The sequence below is a fragment of the Ptychodera flava genome, chromosome 13 (assembly GCF_041260155.1).
Source record: "Ptychodera flava strain L36383 chromosome 13, AS_Pfla_20210202, whole genome shotgun sequence".
NCBI classification, from domain to species: Eukaryota; Metazoa; Hemichordata; class Enteropneusta; family Ptychoderidae; genus Ptychodera; species Ptychodera flava.
In genome coordinates, this window is record NC_091940.1 from 7945152 (window position 1) to 7961158 (window position 16007).

A 16007-nucleotide genomic window follows, 5' to 3' on the forward strand; every position below is an offset into this window, starting at 1 on the left:
TAACAACAGGCGAACCAGTGACAGCAAATGTTCACTTCTACCAAGGAGGACGGTGAGGTAGGTATTCATGGGGGCGGCCATTTTCATGCGCCAATCGGTATGCGCAAGAATCATTTACCCTATACCCATATTTTTAAACTGCTCGTGTTTTCCCATCAGCAAAGCAAACGTTATGCCCCCCCCCCCCCCACCCCCCCCTCTGATTTTTTTTACGGATAGAATGCAATTATACTGTAGCAATAAAGGAAACAGATAGAGTGTCATTAACTCCAGTTTAGAATTTAAAGACAATCAATACAGTAAAAAGCAGTGAAAGTGGGGAAAGATAGTTTGACTCCTAATGTATGATGGGATATAGAGCTACCACCTCTTAAGGTGAAGTACTACATAAGCCAACATGGCGGCGTTACGGAACGGTGTCACCCAGTGTCGGACGCTTTTACGGGTCCATTCCGTGATAGGTGCACCAAGGGTAAGTGAACTTGTCATCTTCTCTTCACATAGTCCAATAATTCGTTACACCGGAATCAGGGATCTGTATCTCCGTGTTTCTGGTCATAAACAGGAACCGGCTTTCTTGACCTCGTTCATGCCAGCGTATGTATTGTATTTCAATCTGCACGTACGTTGCAGGTCAAACTTTTTAGGCCCTACAAAAGCAAGAATCTGAATTAAGTATGTTATTTCATCACTTTATATTGGTGTTAATGAAACGGTTTGATTTCACACATGAAACCCCCGATACTGTCTCAAACTTAGCTGAAAATCAGAGAAACCGTCAAGGTATGTAGTGCCCACAGCAAAGGCAACTTGAACTTGCAATTCATTACGATGCGGTGACCCTGGCTCGTGATGTAACTCTGGCGTATGCGTTCTCACTTTCAACTGTTCATGCTCTAGACTACCATCTGATGTTAGTAACAGTTAAACTTTAATTTATTTCTTCCTTAGGCCAACATGTCCGCATTTGCAAATTTATCGCGTGGCAGAAAACTGGTAAGTACAGAATTTTACTTAAATTAATTATTTATGGTGAATGGACATGGTCCAGACAGAATTATGTAAACACAACACACAGCCCCTATACATGTACTGTAATTGTTTATTTGCCTCATGATATAAAAAAAGTGAAACAGTTCAGTATCTTATAACATATGAAATTAAAGCGCAGTGGTCGTCGCGCTGCGCATCCTCCTGAGGGGGTCCCCCCTCTGTTGTAAACAAATCCAAGAACGCCGCACATGTTACGGCTTGATTGTAATGTTTGCGATATTGCCGCTTGTTAAAATGGCGGCTGATCTGTCACAAGCGTACCAACTAACCAAATGTAACACGCAATAAAAGGTCAATTAATCTTAGTTAAATATCTGCTGAATATTGAACAATAATTGCACGCTGGATTGAGATCACATTTGCTCATGATTTTCTTGAATCAGTTGAATGGGGCTCGGCTACTGTTATCGCTCGAGCCATAGAGCTAGACGTACGCATGTACGCATGTATACGCCAACAGACTATCAACGACCGGGCTCTAGTTTTCGACATCGCTAGCAAGGACGAGAGCTTTCATTTCAAGAGGCCCGACAGGAGTACAAAGACAACAACCCAAACTACAGAAATCTACAGCTCGCAGAGCAATGCCCGCTGCAGCAAGAAGCATTTCTGCATCTGTTCCGTTCCGTGGTCTGTATGAACGTCCGTGTCAAACCGGGTATATGGCGCGCTACACTCGGCTGTGGAGAATCCAACTCAACTACAATGTTTACCCCGTTTGGGGTGCAAACGAGAATTCCGAGTACAGGTATCAAGTCAAGCGAAGGACCTTTCATAGGTGTTCTTGTTATGTGGGGGTTATCTCACTTGAAAGAGGATTCAGACCTACCCGGCAATCAGGAGGTACAACAACGAAGTTTGCCCAGCACCGCTAGGTTGGATCACTGCCCTGACCGTGCACAGGACCAGGGCACAGGATCTCTCGATACATCTATGCACGGTGTAGCCGTGCAATTTCCTGCCAAATGCCGCGAAAACCCGCTCGTTTTGTCTATTGTTTCCTGTCATTTTAGTATTTCTTACCACGTAATACTAGGAGAAGTAACAGTTGGTTGTGGGCCAAGTCGTTGTGGGACCGGATTCTCTACATGTATATCCGTGTATACGTCAACGCGGTGACCGTCTCCCAACAACATCTCCCGTGTCCTGTTCTGGCTTGCCGATCATAGTCTTGAGTGTAACTTTTGTGTTAGGCATTGTGCTTGTTGCTGGTCTACATATATAGGCAATGTTGATCATTTTAGTTATGTATTTTCACTGTACTGTACCACAGTCCCATCGCGCGCGATCAAAGCTTTTTGTTCACTGTGTCTGCGTGCAGTAAACTCAGCGACATAATGTGCTGAGTGTAGTGTCCCAATGTTCGTAGCTCTACACGAGTTTATAGATAGAAATACACCACTGAAGTTCGTTACCGATCATAATATTTTACTATTGCATGATGTTGAGTCTTACAAAGGCCTTAACAAAGTGGGGGACTGCTCCCATCTCACTCCTATTGAAGTTGAGAAGACTTATGTTTACAAAAATTTATGTTTATCAACAAAAAAATCACGCACGCGCAGCGCGACGACCACTGCGCTTTAAAATAAGCAGTCTTCAGATGTAACCCACAAAGATCAGATTATTTTACAAAATGTGAATACCATATTTCACAGCAACTTGTCCTACTTTCTAACCAGGATGTGTCGTTTTAAAGTATGCCATTTTGGAAACTACTTGGTCAAAGAGTGACTCAGATGAAAACTGTGTTAACTTTTCCAAGACACACACATCATTTTGTCATGAGTGATCTCTTTGAAGCCACACAACAGTGATCATCTGATATATATTGAAAATGATCTCCTTCAGTAAATGTTGCATGATTACCTGTAGTACCGTATTCCTCCGATTCTAAAACCCCCTTTTCAGAACCAAAGGTGACGGAAAAGATGTGGGGGGCTGTATAAACGGGTGTCACCGCGAAATCGAACGTCGTAGTTAATTTATGCTAATTAATGCAATGTTTTTTTGATTCACGCGAGCGCTGCAGACAACTCATACTTTGTGATATCATGGATGTAAAAAATAGACATCCATGGTGATATCGACTCATGGCCATGTTGCGTCGATACTGACAGTCGAAACTGTACAGTATAAATCAATGGAGATCTACAAGTTTTGAAATTTAGCGTATTTGCCATACCGTCTTTTGCCAAACAATACGATAGCAATAAATGTTCGTATTTCGTGTATAGATAATCACCACGATACTTCGTTGCGCTCCCCAGCAGCAGCTAGCTCCCCATAGCATGGCCAAAGGTCAGACAGTGAGTGAAGGGAAAGTCCCTAAAGTTCCGCTGGCTATGATTGGTCAATTCACGCAATAGGTCAAAGGTGTCAGTGCATGAGGTCAGGGTAAAGTTCTGTTCAGCCACCGACGGTGGTTCAGCACATGCATGTGGTGGTGTCCATCCGATGTTTTCTATTTACGATTTTCAATTAGCGTACTCCTTAAAATAAACGATCAATTACACATGTACATGTTGTGAGTTTATTATTTTGCTCCTACGGTAGTTTCAAAAAGTCTAACCGTATCTCGAAACAAAATGTGAGCTTACGAACAGGCAGGCGCTAGAACTGATGAACACTTTATCGAACTGATAAAGTGTTGAAACATTGGCTGGCCGAGACGAGAGATTGCTACGCCAATCTGCTTATGATTTGATGAATTGAATTTTTGGCAATAAATCTTTTAAGTTTTTTATTATTTGCATTGATGAACGAAATGTCTCTTGATGTGGAATTCAGTCATTTATGATCAACTGTTCGGAATATGGTACAAACATGCACGTTTTTGTTCAAACTGTAAGTGTATAGGGCCGTTTATGAAGTTTGGTATTTTTGGCATCGAAATATTTCGATTCGTACTTGATCAAGATGTTCAAAAATCCGCTTATTTTGACGGTAGCAAAATGACAGTGACGAAAATACGGCATTGTACTAGATCGAGACGCTCAAAAATCCAACTCTTTTAATGTTCATTTACATAGCGAAATCCAAGTGGAATTTTATCGCCAGGAACGATAGAACCGTTCCCGATTGAAATATTCCAACACCAAATAATAGTGCGCTTGTTTTGAGGTTTGATACTTCACTTTGGCACTTGTTTATGACTTTGATAAGCAACGCAGGTGTCTCGGATATCCTTGTCTCATTACATGACAATGGCTCTACTGTTCCAGTCAGAATTTGGATGTACCCCCCCTGGGGGGCGTTATAAACGAACTAACAACCAATTACGAATCGATGAAATAATGCTGGGGGGGCGTTATAATCGGGCAGGGTTTTAGAATCGGAGGAATACGGTATATTGCAACCACAATGACAGATACATACTGTACGCAGTGCAATTGACAGTAATGAAATAGATTAAGTCAGAGATACTCTACATTGGGTCAGTGACTGACACTTGTACTAGTTTCTGCAGGTTAGGTGGACTTGACTAATTGATGCAGTAAGACAGGCTTATTAAAATTGTAAGATCCTTTAGATAAAATGAAAATACTGAGTGTCTGCACAAGTGATGTTTTCAACTGTGCTTTTCAGTTATCCAGAAATTTCAAAATTTTCTGAACTCATTCAAAATCAACGTTCACTTGATGGACTTGATGTAGTTTTTGTGAGAATCATGGTCCAACTGTGTGACTGTCATGAAACACTTTCCTAATCATGTAAATAATGTTTCTGTCAACAATTTTGCAATTGAATTGGGCATTTATAATACAGTTATCATCTGAGACTATCATGTTTTCTGCGATTACTGTTGCCTTTACAGCATCTTAGTCTGGCACTCACTGACATGCAGTCTTGTTCAAAGATGAACACACTGCTTCATTTTAATAGTCATCAGCCTGAACTTGCCGTATGTCTCTTTCATCAGATTCTATCAGCACTCGGGGCAATTACAGCTGGCGGTGTTGGTGTGATAAGTGCTCTGGAAATGTCAGTCAAAGCTCAAGAAGAACTAGAACTTCACGCCCCCACACATCCATGGGATCACAAAGGCATGTTTTCGGCGCTCGACCACAGAAGGTACACTCTTTGCATGAGTCTGTTTTCATAATTTATTGTCTTCTACCTACATTGTATTCATGACAGGGGATGTACATGCTCAAATACATTAAAAATTGCTTACAATTTTCAAATGTCTATAGCGTTCTTGAACCGAAGAAGGATCGTATTCTATTGTCCGTCTCTCACTCAGGCTCAATGTGACATTGCTTAGTCGGATCAAAGTTGTACTGACTATTCATAGCAGCGCCCAGTAATAAACATCCAACTTCTTGAATGTGAGTCTATATTTCTTGTCTCTGAATAATCTCATCACTTTTATTTTTCGGCCATAGCATTCGCCGTGGTTTTCAGGTCTACAAACAAGTCTGTGCTGCCTGCCATAGCATGGACTATTTGGCTTTCCGTAACTTGGTAGGAGTGTGCTTTAGTGAAGCTGAGGCTAGATTGCTGGCAGAAGATGTAAGTTGTAGTTGATAAATATTGAATATGCTCTTGCGTTAGATATATTTCCTACAATACATGTATTGCCTTGAATGCAAACTAATAAAATAAGCAGCCAGTTTATACAATGACACAGGTCATCAAAAATGTTACCAAGGCAGGGGTATGCATTCCGTGAGCAATTATATGTACCTGAAAAGAGTAAAAGTATATAGCAGTATGCATAAATTTAGCACCTGGTAACAATCATTTGTATTTGTATGAAAGTCGACAACATTGATGCAAAAGTTGTTTTACAGAAGCCAATATTAGACAATTAATGACTACACTTACTTCATCTTCTCCCATTCCTGCAATTTCAGGTCCAGATAGAGGATGGCCCAAATGATGAGGGTGAAATGTTTCAGAGACCAGGAAAATTGTCTGACTACTTTCCAAAGCCATACCCAAATGAAGAAGCCGCTAGAGCAGCAAACAATGGTGAGGCTAATCGGATCTTAAAGAACTTTGCACTTAAACAGCTTAATTCAAAGATACTGGACAATTAGCTGTTTGTGACATTGGCAGATTTCTTTTTATCTGGCCATTAGATAAATTTTGAATGGTAATAAATTGTGAGTCAGAATGTGTTAGTGATATCTTCACATTGGGGAGGAACAGTTATCAGTGTCTTAACATGTCTTCATGAGAAATGTAAAATGCAGTGCACTGCACATCCCTGTCAGCTTATCTGTGTACAACTGTCAAATGTTCAACCAAGTGAATCTCACATTATTTAGTCAAATAATGATGTTTGATTCTCAGGAAATATGAGGAATTGCTACCTGACAGTATCACAATTATTCCATCTAAATACAGAACTTGCCCAAGTTGCCATTTTAAATAAAGTTCGCAAATACAGGTGAATAGTTCAGAAACTCTGGTAACAATTCTTTGTTTCAAAATTCTCATTGCTTTACCATCTGAAGGACACCTCCATAACAGACTTTAAAACCCAAGTAACAGTCACAGCTTACCATCTTTGACAAAAAATATTAGTGGGATTAAAGTATTTTCAGTTTATGACTTGTAGAAATCACTTATAGGTTCACAAGGAGAAAGACAGAGTACAGAAATGATATAGCTCTTTCAGGGTTTCCAAAGATCAACCTTTCTGATGTATTAATACAAACATTTGCTTCTTTAACAGGTGCACTACCTCCAGATCTAAGTTACATCACAGCAGCCCGTCATGGTGGTGAAGATTACATCTTTTCATTGCTGACCGGTTACTGTGACCCACCAGCAGGTATTGAAATGCGTGAGGGACTCTATTACAATCCTTATTTCCCTGGTGGAGCTATAGGAATGGCACAACAGTTGTATGATGGTGCAGTGGAGTATGATGATGGTGAGTTTTGTTATTTCAACCACTTTATCATGTCAAAGGTTTAATATCTGTACGTGACATTGTCGTAAACCTTGGTCATTCCTCTTACGGAATTCAGGTGCTCGCCATGAAAACAGCATTCTTTTACATGCAGATTAGACTTAAGTCAGTATGCACCTCGAAAGTGAAAGACTGAAACTTTTGCTCTAACTTTCCTCAAAGAATCTTTCAATCATTCTTTTTCAAAATCAAGAATAAAAATAGGGGGTCACCGTGCAAATTTTGGTACTAGAGAAACAAATTACCCAAGATTAACCGATATTAGAAATTCAAAATGGCCGCCATCCCCGTGTTAACTCCATGGAGAAAAATAAAAATTTTCGAATTTCGAAAAACTAAGCTGGTGAAAAGTTTTCTTTCACCAAAAGCCTTAAAACGAACCCCCACATTTGGTATATCAGAAGAGAATTGTAAAAGTTTGAGAGTCCGAATATCTGTCCCCGAGGTGCGTTCTACCTAAGAGGAGGTACAGTGCATAATGCAGTTGAATGAGTAGAAAAAAACATGGTACTGCTTAATTACACCTCTTTACTGATGTACTCCATCAGAAATCAATAAAAAAAGTACTATTACTAGCAAATATCCCATAATCATTATAACTTTTCAAAACTCGACCAACGTTGTTTCATTCCATTCTTCTTGCCAATAGACATAGTCTGTCCACAGATAACAACAGGATAAAGTAAACGTTGGTTTTTCTAAGGGGTAAAAGTGGTATTGTTTCCGGTGCTGACAATCTACTGTGATGAAATCCATTTGTGACAAATCTTTTCTGTGAAGTTCACGCTAGTGTCTGTATTTCTACTTGAAGGTACTCATGCTTCAATGAGTCAGATGGCAAAGGATGTGTGTGTTTTCTTGAGATGGGCAGCAGAACCAGAGCATGACCAACGCAAGCGTATGGGTCTTAAGGTAGGTTTATCATGACTAGAGCTACCGTAGTTTGCTGATATTTGAGAAATAATGATATTGCCATCAAAGTTTCATTGATAGGTGCATATCAATACCTCTATCAGACCCATCATGTAAGCTGATATGTACAAGATGCACACAGGAATTTAATTTTCAAATTTCACAAGTGGGTTTCCAAATTTGATCAGTCGCACTTTTTTGTTGGCTTTATCATGTGAAGCAATGTACGCCTCTTCTCCAAACTATGAGTTGGAGTTGACAGCATGCAAGCATCAACACAAAAGTTTCCTCCTCTGGTGGTTTGCATTGTTTTTGAGAGGTGTCATTTTCATGTGAACGGTCTGAAAATCAGCCTAACAGTTTGCCTCAAAGTAATTTGTTCAAATTCATGCATTTTATGTCAAAAGAGGTTACATGAAGTAGGGGAAGATTCATTATCGGAAAGGCCAAATCATTTAATGCATTATTTTTTCCTCATATTGAAAATTATTTTGAAAGATAGAGTAGTTACTTATTCACGTTTTCGTTTCTTCTCTCCATGTAGGCCATCATGATTTTCTCACTGCTAATAGGCTTCAGTTACTACCTGAAGAGACACAAGTGGACTGTTCTCAAGAGCCGTAAACTAGCGTACCGTCCACAGTAGCATCGTGTGACATGATCTAGTCCCCAGATTTGTTTACTTCCTAAAAAGTGTGTGTAAAAGTTATGTGCTTTTAAAGTGTTCTTTTTTAAAAAAGAAGCAGGCCCATGTTTTAAGGACTGAAAGTGATCGACTACAGCCGGTAAAATAAATGAATTTCAAGGAATTTCTGTAAAGTGTCTGCAGTCCTGTGGAGTTAATTTTTAACAAGATTTTCTCTGATGTACAAAACAACACAAGACCGTGTGAAGTGAGAAACCAAGAATATCTTTTTTCTAACTGTGTTCACAAGAAGATTACACAATATATAAAGAGCCATTGCAAGCCGTCTATTGTATTATAATTCAAACAGTTCCAAGTTCAAACAAAACAAAAATAAATATTATGTCTTCATACTTAGCTCAGGAGTGCTGTGTCTTCATATGTGCAGGATGTTGAACTCTTTAACTTAAGGTCGCATACTAACAAGCGTAGACAATGTAATATAGAATCGTGTTTGCTAAAACAGGAACTTGCCCTAGAAAAGCCGGATTATCGTACATCTATGCAAATGTAAAATAGCCACACTACTGATAGGACGTGTCATGTTTGGTCCCAGAATCCCATAATTTTGCCTTGTTTCAGCATTCACTGTCATTGAATCTTGCATATTATGTCTGTGAATATGTAGCGACTAAACTTGAGTCAAAAATAAACTGAAAATTTCAGTTTTTAGTCAGAGAATGCACATATTTCAGAATGTGTACCCTTGTACCACCATTTGACCCCTTTTTGCACATGCCATGAAAGTGCCCATTATGGTTGTTCAATTTTATCATATGGTCAAAGCGATGCTATGAAAATTCAGTAACTCAGGCCAAGTGTATGCAAATGCCCGCATCATCATTAATCCTCCTATTGTGCACTCATGATCCTGAAACTCCCCATTTAAGGTTGCATGCGCCTCGAAAGAGAAAAAATTCAGCTTTTTCTGAAACTTTCCTCGGTGAAACATTCAACAATTCTCTTAAGAAACCAACAATATAAATCTGGAGTCACCGTACAAAGTTTGGCACTAGAGAAACAAATTACCTATCATTTACCAATATGTTAAATTCAGAATGGCCACCATCTATGTGTTGACTCAATGAGAAAAGTAAGATTTTCGATTTTTGAAAAAAACTAATATGGTGAAAATACTTCGTATTCCAAGAGCTTCAAAAAAATCTGCCCCTGCAAAAGGTTTGTAAATTTGAGAGTAAGAATATTTGTCCACCAGGCACACTCCACCGTAAAGCACAATGACACATCATTAGTAGTACTAAAGTCTTGTGTTGCTACTGCAAGGTGATACCAATGATATCGGCATACGTATGGTTAATATTGCTGGCAACATCGCATCCACATTGTAATATACCTTCCTGCACCTGAAATGTTGTTTTTGTCTTCTAGTTCCTGTGATATCCATACAGTTTTAGTTTCATTTTTCAGTCTCTACTTAGACAATTCAGTAGGTATGCTGTTCAGACTTATTTTGTAAAAATCCCTTTAAAGAAGATGGCAAAGTCGACATCGGTCTTTTCAAAGCTTTACTGAAACAACTGCCCAAAAATCAATGCTGTCTTCCATACAACAATCCCCTGAAGTTCTAGACCCTGTCGTATGTCTATAGGCATGTAGTAACTTAGACTTGGTTCAAGTCTGTGATTTGTGAATGTTTGAGTGGAGTGAACGCAATGATTTGTATTTTGCTTTCATGTGAAACGCGCGCGTGAGTGGACGCGATGAGTAGGGTGAACGCGATGAGTGGAGTGAACGCTATACAGCGGAGTTTCATCCGGCAGAAACTAACTCACTACTGCGCAGACTCAAACGTGACGCATTCAATCGCTGGGAAAACCTGGCGTGAGCTGCCAAATTCCGGATAGGTTTGTACAAAATAGGAGAGACACAAAAGAAACTATTATAAATGATTTTATTTTTTTTAAATTCACCGACTTGAACCAAGTCTAGTAGTAACTATAAGTAGTCCATATATGTACATGTGTCTATGTTACTTGTATGTCTAGATTCCCACCCACCGCAGAGAGTCATAACGCAGCGTGATAACCAGCATGATATATGTTCGGGAGATGCATCACTGCACTAGTGCTCGATGTGATTTTTGTTCAAATGAATACGTTAGTCCCTAAAGATAGAGGAAATGGGTCTACAAAGCAGCTTTAGTAAGCCCTTTAAGGTAGAACGCGTCTCGTAAGTGAAAGACTTAACTTTTGTTCAAACTTACCTTAAGGAGTCTTTCAACTATTCTTTTTCAAAATCAAGAATAAAAATCGGGGGTCACCTTGCAAATTTTGGTACCAGAGAAACAAATTACCCAAGATTTACCGATATTTAAAATTCAAAATGGCCGCCATTCATGTGTGAACTCTATGAAGAAAAAATAAGATTTTCGAATTTCGAAAAACTGAGTCCGTGAAAAGTTTTCTTACGCCAAGAGTTTTAAAATAAACCCACAAATGGTGTATCAGAAAAGAAGTGTAAAAGTTTGAGAGTCCGAATATCTGTCACGGAGGCGCGTCTTACCTTAAGTACGTAAAAAGCATGGGAGCTGAGATCTTCAAGCATAAGTAGCTGTAGTTCGTATATACCGCATGCATGAGTGTCAGTGTCAAAATTGAAAATACATGTATTTATCATCTACATCTCTGATGTAAAGATGTAACACCGGATTTACATGCATGCAACTTCAAGTTTGTTTAAATGAAGATGCAAGTCCGAATAGTAAGAGCAAATATGGAAACGGTCAAAAACCGTTGAATCAAGAATCAATTATCTTGTGGTTCTACTCTAGAGTGAAACGGATCCATGATGTCCTACAGACACTACGCCTACACGATACCCAACAAATGAATATGGAAATATACATAGTTCCATGCATGTTTGCAATCATGGTTTTGCTTGAACCACGTTTCTGTCAAATTCTGGCTGTAGTCCATCTCAAGAATAATGCACTGACTCAAATTGGAACTTGCACGTGTACGTTTTCAGATTTATTCTTTCCTTTGAAGTATATAATGCCAAGGGAGCGTACGTCTTGTTTTCGAAAGTGCAGTCATTATAGAGGCGAGGCAGGTGAAAAAATCTGTAATGACTCCCATCTTTAACAGCTCGAACCACAATCCTTCATTCCGAAGCACTTCAGAGACACTGGTATTTTCTTTAAGATCATAGTGAGGACTGGCAACTCAGCAGATCCACACAACAGATTGGAAATAAGAGGGAGCTCCGATCACGACAACATATTGACTTGAATGAATGCTTTCAAAGACATGGAAAAGATAAAAGAGGAGACGGAACACACGGTGCACATCTGGGGAGAAAGACATGAAGCAATAATAACAAATATATTATTTCTCTGGTACCAATTAAAAGCCGTAAGCTATTCAGGGATAAGTAAAATCGAAGTGAAATCACAGCTGAACAAGTAGGAAACAACGAAAGAGAGAAGTTAATCATCCTTGAGTTGTAAATTGTGATGTTATATACTTCCATTATTTTTTATTTTGTTCATAAAATACACGTTCTACTCCCAAATCGTGTTGCGACGCCTGATGTTCAACTTGTTAGTCAAGCTCTGTTTATGTAAAGGTCTGATATTATTGCAGACAGCTAAACTTCTTCATTTAACAATAACATTTGCCCTGTGTACAAGGTTGACTCTGTAATATATATAATTGTGGGTTAACCGTTTGAAACACCAGCTGACAAAGCAGAAATTAACCATAGAGACTTTGTGTAATCACTAGAAAGCGTGATAGGCAAGGCGAAGGAACTCTTCTATTATAGGTGTAACTTTAACCGAGAGACCTCCACCGAGAAATACCGGGTTTAACAAGATTCTGCAAAAATTCCTCTGCGCATGTGCAAGAAACAAAAAAAAGACAAAAATGAGAAAAGAATGTATTTGAATATTAATGCCCTTGGTCTTCTTGAGAGAATTGTATTTTCCGGAGTCTACAAAACATGTCAACGATGAAAAATATTCCAGCAATACCACAAATGATACCTGAAACGGGAACCAATTGACGATACGCACTTGAACATGTTGAAACAAGAACAAGGAGACGATGTATACTGTTGACCTATCAGCATTGACGATGTATTTTAATTTGAAAATGGAGTCCCGAGCTCTGAATATATTTGATTTAGTTGTCAGCAATTGCCAGAAATCGGAGAATGGCCAGAGCTTGAAGACATTGTGAAGGAAACTACCAAGGACACCATGAACGCATTTCATGTTCTTAGACGATCTTATCCATTTTACAATATTTTGCTGCCATTTTTGCGAACAAGACAGCATGGATCGACCATTAATCATTCTCAATTAAATTTTTATAAATTTTTATAAATTAGAACAGTGCGAACTTCAATGATACGGAAAGTTAATACTTTTTGTTTGACAGCAAAAATGACCCAAAATCATGAAAAAACACGAATCAGAAAATAGGGAATTTTCAATGTTCCCCTGTACAGCATAAATAAAGCTCATGACCGTGTAAAGTATAGATGTTCATGGTCGCACTGTACCTGTTGATAATAAAAATACGTACACTAACCTCAAATTTGCACTACTTAACACCTGTGAATAGTTTCTTCGGTATAAAACAGTAATTTTGCCAACTATAATGATTTATAGCAGTTTCCTATACGCACACCCTCACAAGAAATATTGTCCTCTTATTGTCCCCTTATATCCTTCCACAGCACAGTTATTGCCGCATCGTCCTGTTGACATTAAATATTGCCCGATGAAGACATCTTCGTATTTGATAGTTGGTCAGTCGGCCGCAGCTTCACATATCCTAAATCCAGCCATACTACAGTTCGATTTGTTTAATTCCATATCTGAGCTAAACTAGAGTAGGGATGTATACAAGGATGTACAGCATTTCAAAAAATCCTCTTAGTGGGGAAGAGGTTTATAGTTATACTCGAGCAGGGATTTAGGTTCAGATGTTTTACGGTCATCGATCAAAACAGATGTCATTTGTGCGTTCTTATTCATTTATGTATGTTATCAACCTGACATGGATGAATAATAATTTTCAATATGTTTTCTATATATTTTTATATCACATTTTAAATAAATAAATCGTATTTATAATTTTATATTGATAAAATGAAAAGGCTTTATGAAATTTAAATATGATTGCTGGCGGGAGGGGCCCTAATGAGCTATTTCCTTATTGAGAAGATTTGATATACCGGTATTATAGTTGGATAAGGAGATTTTACAACATCACAGAGAGTACGTACAATTCTAAATACATTACTGAATGGAATGTGTTTTATCCGTCATTTGTTCAGAAACTGCACCACTATTTTCCTTTCAGGATTTCCCAGTGAATATTTACATATTTATTCAATAATATTTTTTATTCGTTCACCGAAGAAAATACGAATGATGTAAATGACCATGGTACCACGAATCAAAGACGATTAGGACACTGTCGTATTAATCCATACATTCTGTAAACCGTATTACTGTGCGAAGCAACACACCGGAAATGACTTGTAAAGTCTATGATATCCGTATGCTTGTCATTATCCAATAGCGTCCCCTATCTAGGTGGTTCATTTGATACCGAATACACATGTTGAGCCAGGAAAACTCATGGTTTCATCCTGGTATCGCATAAGGCGGTATTCACTAATACTGGTGGGGGGGGGGGGCTTTGAAACTTTAAGGGGTAGTAGAGGGGAGCTCACTGTATAAGGGGGGGGCATCTGTAAATATTTTGCGTCCCTATTTTTATTCATTTTCTGATTCCATAGTTCGGTAGGTAATTCAGTGAAAAGTGAATAACATTTTTATGTCATCAAACAGTTCTAATTAAACAAAATCTGGAACCATTTTATCTCTTTTAATGACTTTTATTTCTAAAAACTCTAAAATAGTCGGAAAGTTCATAGGAAAAACACCAAGTAGACTTTGTAACGGGACAGAAGCTGCAAAAAGTTGATAATCTTTTCAATATTTCTATACGATGTATTAAATACAGTTTCTTGCAGTCTCCCTAAAGCATGCTGAAACACAATGTTCAGTATGTAGGCAAAGCCTGTAAAGATAAACACTATTGTTGATAATTGAATTGGAGTCCAGACTGAAAGTCAATTGTCAATGATTAATGCACAGTACACATACACAGGCTGTGTTGGCAAGCTGAATTCTGGAAAGGTCAACATGCTGTAGGGAGAAGAACAGTTGATAATCTGAACACAAAAAATATTGTCAAAATTATCAAAGCTAATACATCTACTGCCTCGCTAGTGCCTAGGGCAGTGTCACTGTCACTGTAAACTAGCAGAGACAGAGAAAGCTCTGACGCTGATATAGTGTCACAGTTAGAATTCCTTAAATCGGACGATGGTATGATGAATCACGACTAGAGCAAACAACGAGTACACGTCCATCTAGTACCACGTAATACGAACAGACATTTTATGATGTTTATTTGTCTAATTTTGGTTATTCTGTAATGCTTTACACGTCAGCATTTTACTCGTCGTCAGCATCTTTAATTTAAGAAAGTGACCTGATTGTACACGTGTAAGAAAAGTATAAAAACTGAGCGTTGAAAGGATCAGGGAGGAGAGGTTCTTGAGCAATGAAGAAGTAATAAACCACATTATCGTTGATACCCGACACCTTGGTTGACTGTCTCTGGTTCCTGAGAAAGTTCCCTGTGAGGCGAGTTTTGTACTTAAACCCAAATTTACGTCACTAGTTGCTGCTAATTCCCTATTGTAGCGCGCTCTACCTATAGCGACTGAGTGACGAAAGACGTAACAATTCAAACAATCCATAACATTCAAATTCAAAGGAGTTTTTAGCTGAGTTCCCCACCTGGTGCTGCGTTAGTTGTAAACAGGAAACAAGACAAAAAGCCCGTTTACTTGATTATCAGCCAAGGGAATCATTTTCCACTGAAAGCCGAGACCGTCGACGCTTTACTCAACAGAAAACATCTTCGTATTGTATCCTTGGTTCATGAGACTAATCTCTAAACAAGACTGGGTAAAATGTCTTCTGGAGATTATGCGAAGACAACACAAAACTGTTGACCTACCATTTCAAATTTAAGACGTCAAAAAATTGAAAAAACCCCGAACAAATTATAAAACTCATTTAATTTGTCTGAACGTATCGGTAGCTTATAAAATACCGATCCCAAAGGCGCTCAACTTCGCAAACTTTACGAAATATGTCCAGAATGTGCAGAAGATAGAATTCCTCATTGCCAGCAAAAAATCCAAACTAGATAAACACATAGAGAAATGGTGAAAATATTTACAACTAACTGGTCCACAACAATGACTTGTTATTTTCACTGATACATTGATCATATTGTAATATTACTTTGTTGATATTTCTGAGAGTAATGAGTAATGCGATTGTTGTTTTTTCGTTTATGTGACTCGAATAAAAAT

General features: G+C 38.5%; 1 protein-coding gene across 1 annotated transcript; it reads left to right on the forward strand.

The window, feature by feature from the left end:
- The first annotated feature begins 321 nt into the window (after positions 1-321).
- LOC139147299 (cytochrome c1, heme protein, mitochondrial-like) lies at positions 322-8933 on the forward strand. The gene is made up of 8 exons (XM_070718347.1): positions 322-472; positions 952-996; positions 4976-5127; positions 5442-5568; positions 5913-6030; positions 6740-6940; positions 7791-7891; positions 8436-8933. The coding sequence occupies exons 1-8, from the start codon at positions 398-400 to the stop codon at positions 8535-8537; spliced, it is 921 nt and encodes a 306-aa protein (XP_070574448.1). The 5' UTR covers positions 322-397; the 3' UTR covers positions 8538-8933.
- The last annotated feature ends 7074 nt before the right edge of the window (positions 8934-16007 follow it).

Coding starts and splice junctions, on each gene's coding strand:
- LOC139147299 (XM_070718347.1), top strand. CDS start 398: ATGGCGGCGTTACGGAACGGTGTCACCCAGTGTCGGACGCTTTTACGG. Junction 5,128..5,441: donor TCGGCGCTCGACCACAGAAG/GTACACTCTTTG, acceptor TTTCGGCCATAG/CATTCGCCGTGGTTTTCAGG. Junction 6,031..6,739: donor CGCTAGAGCAGCAAACAATG/GTGAGGCTAATC, acceptor CTTCTTTAACAG/GTGCACTACCTCCAGATCTA.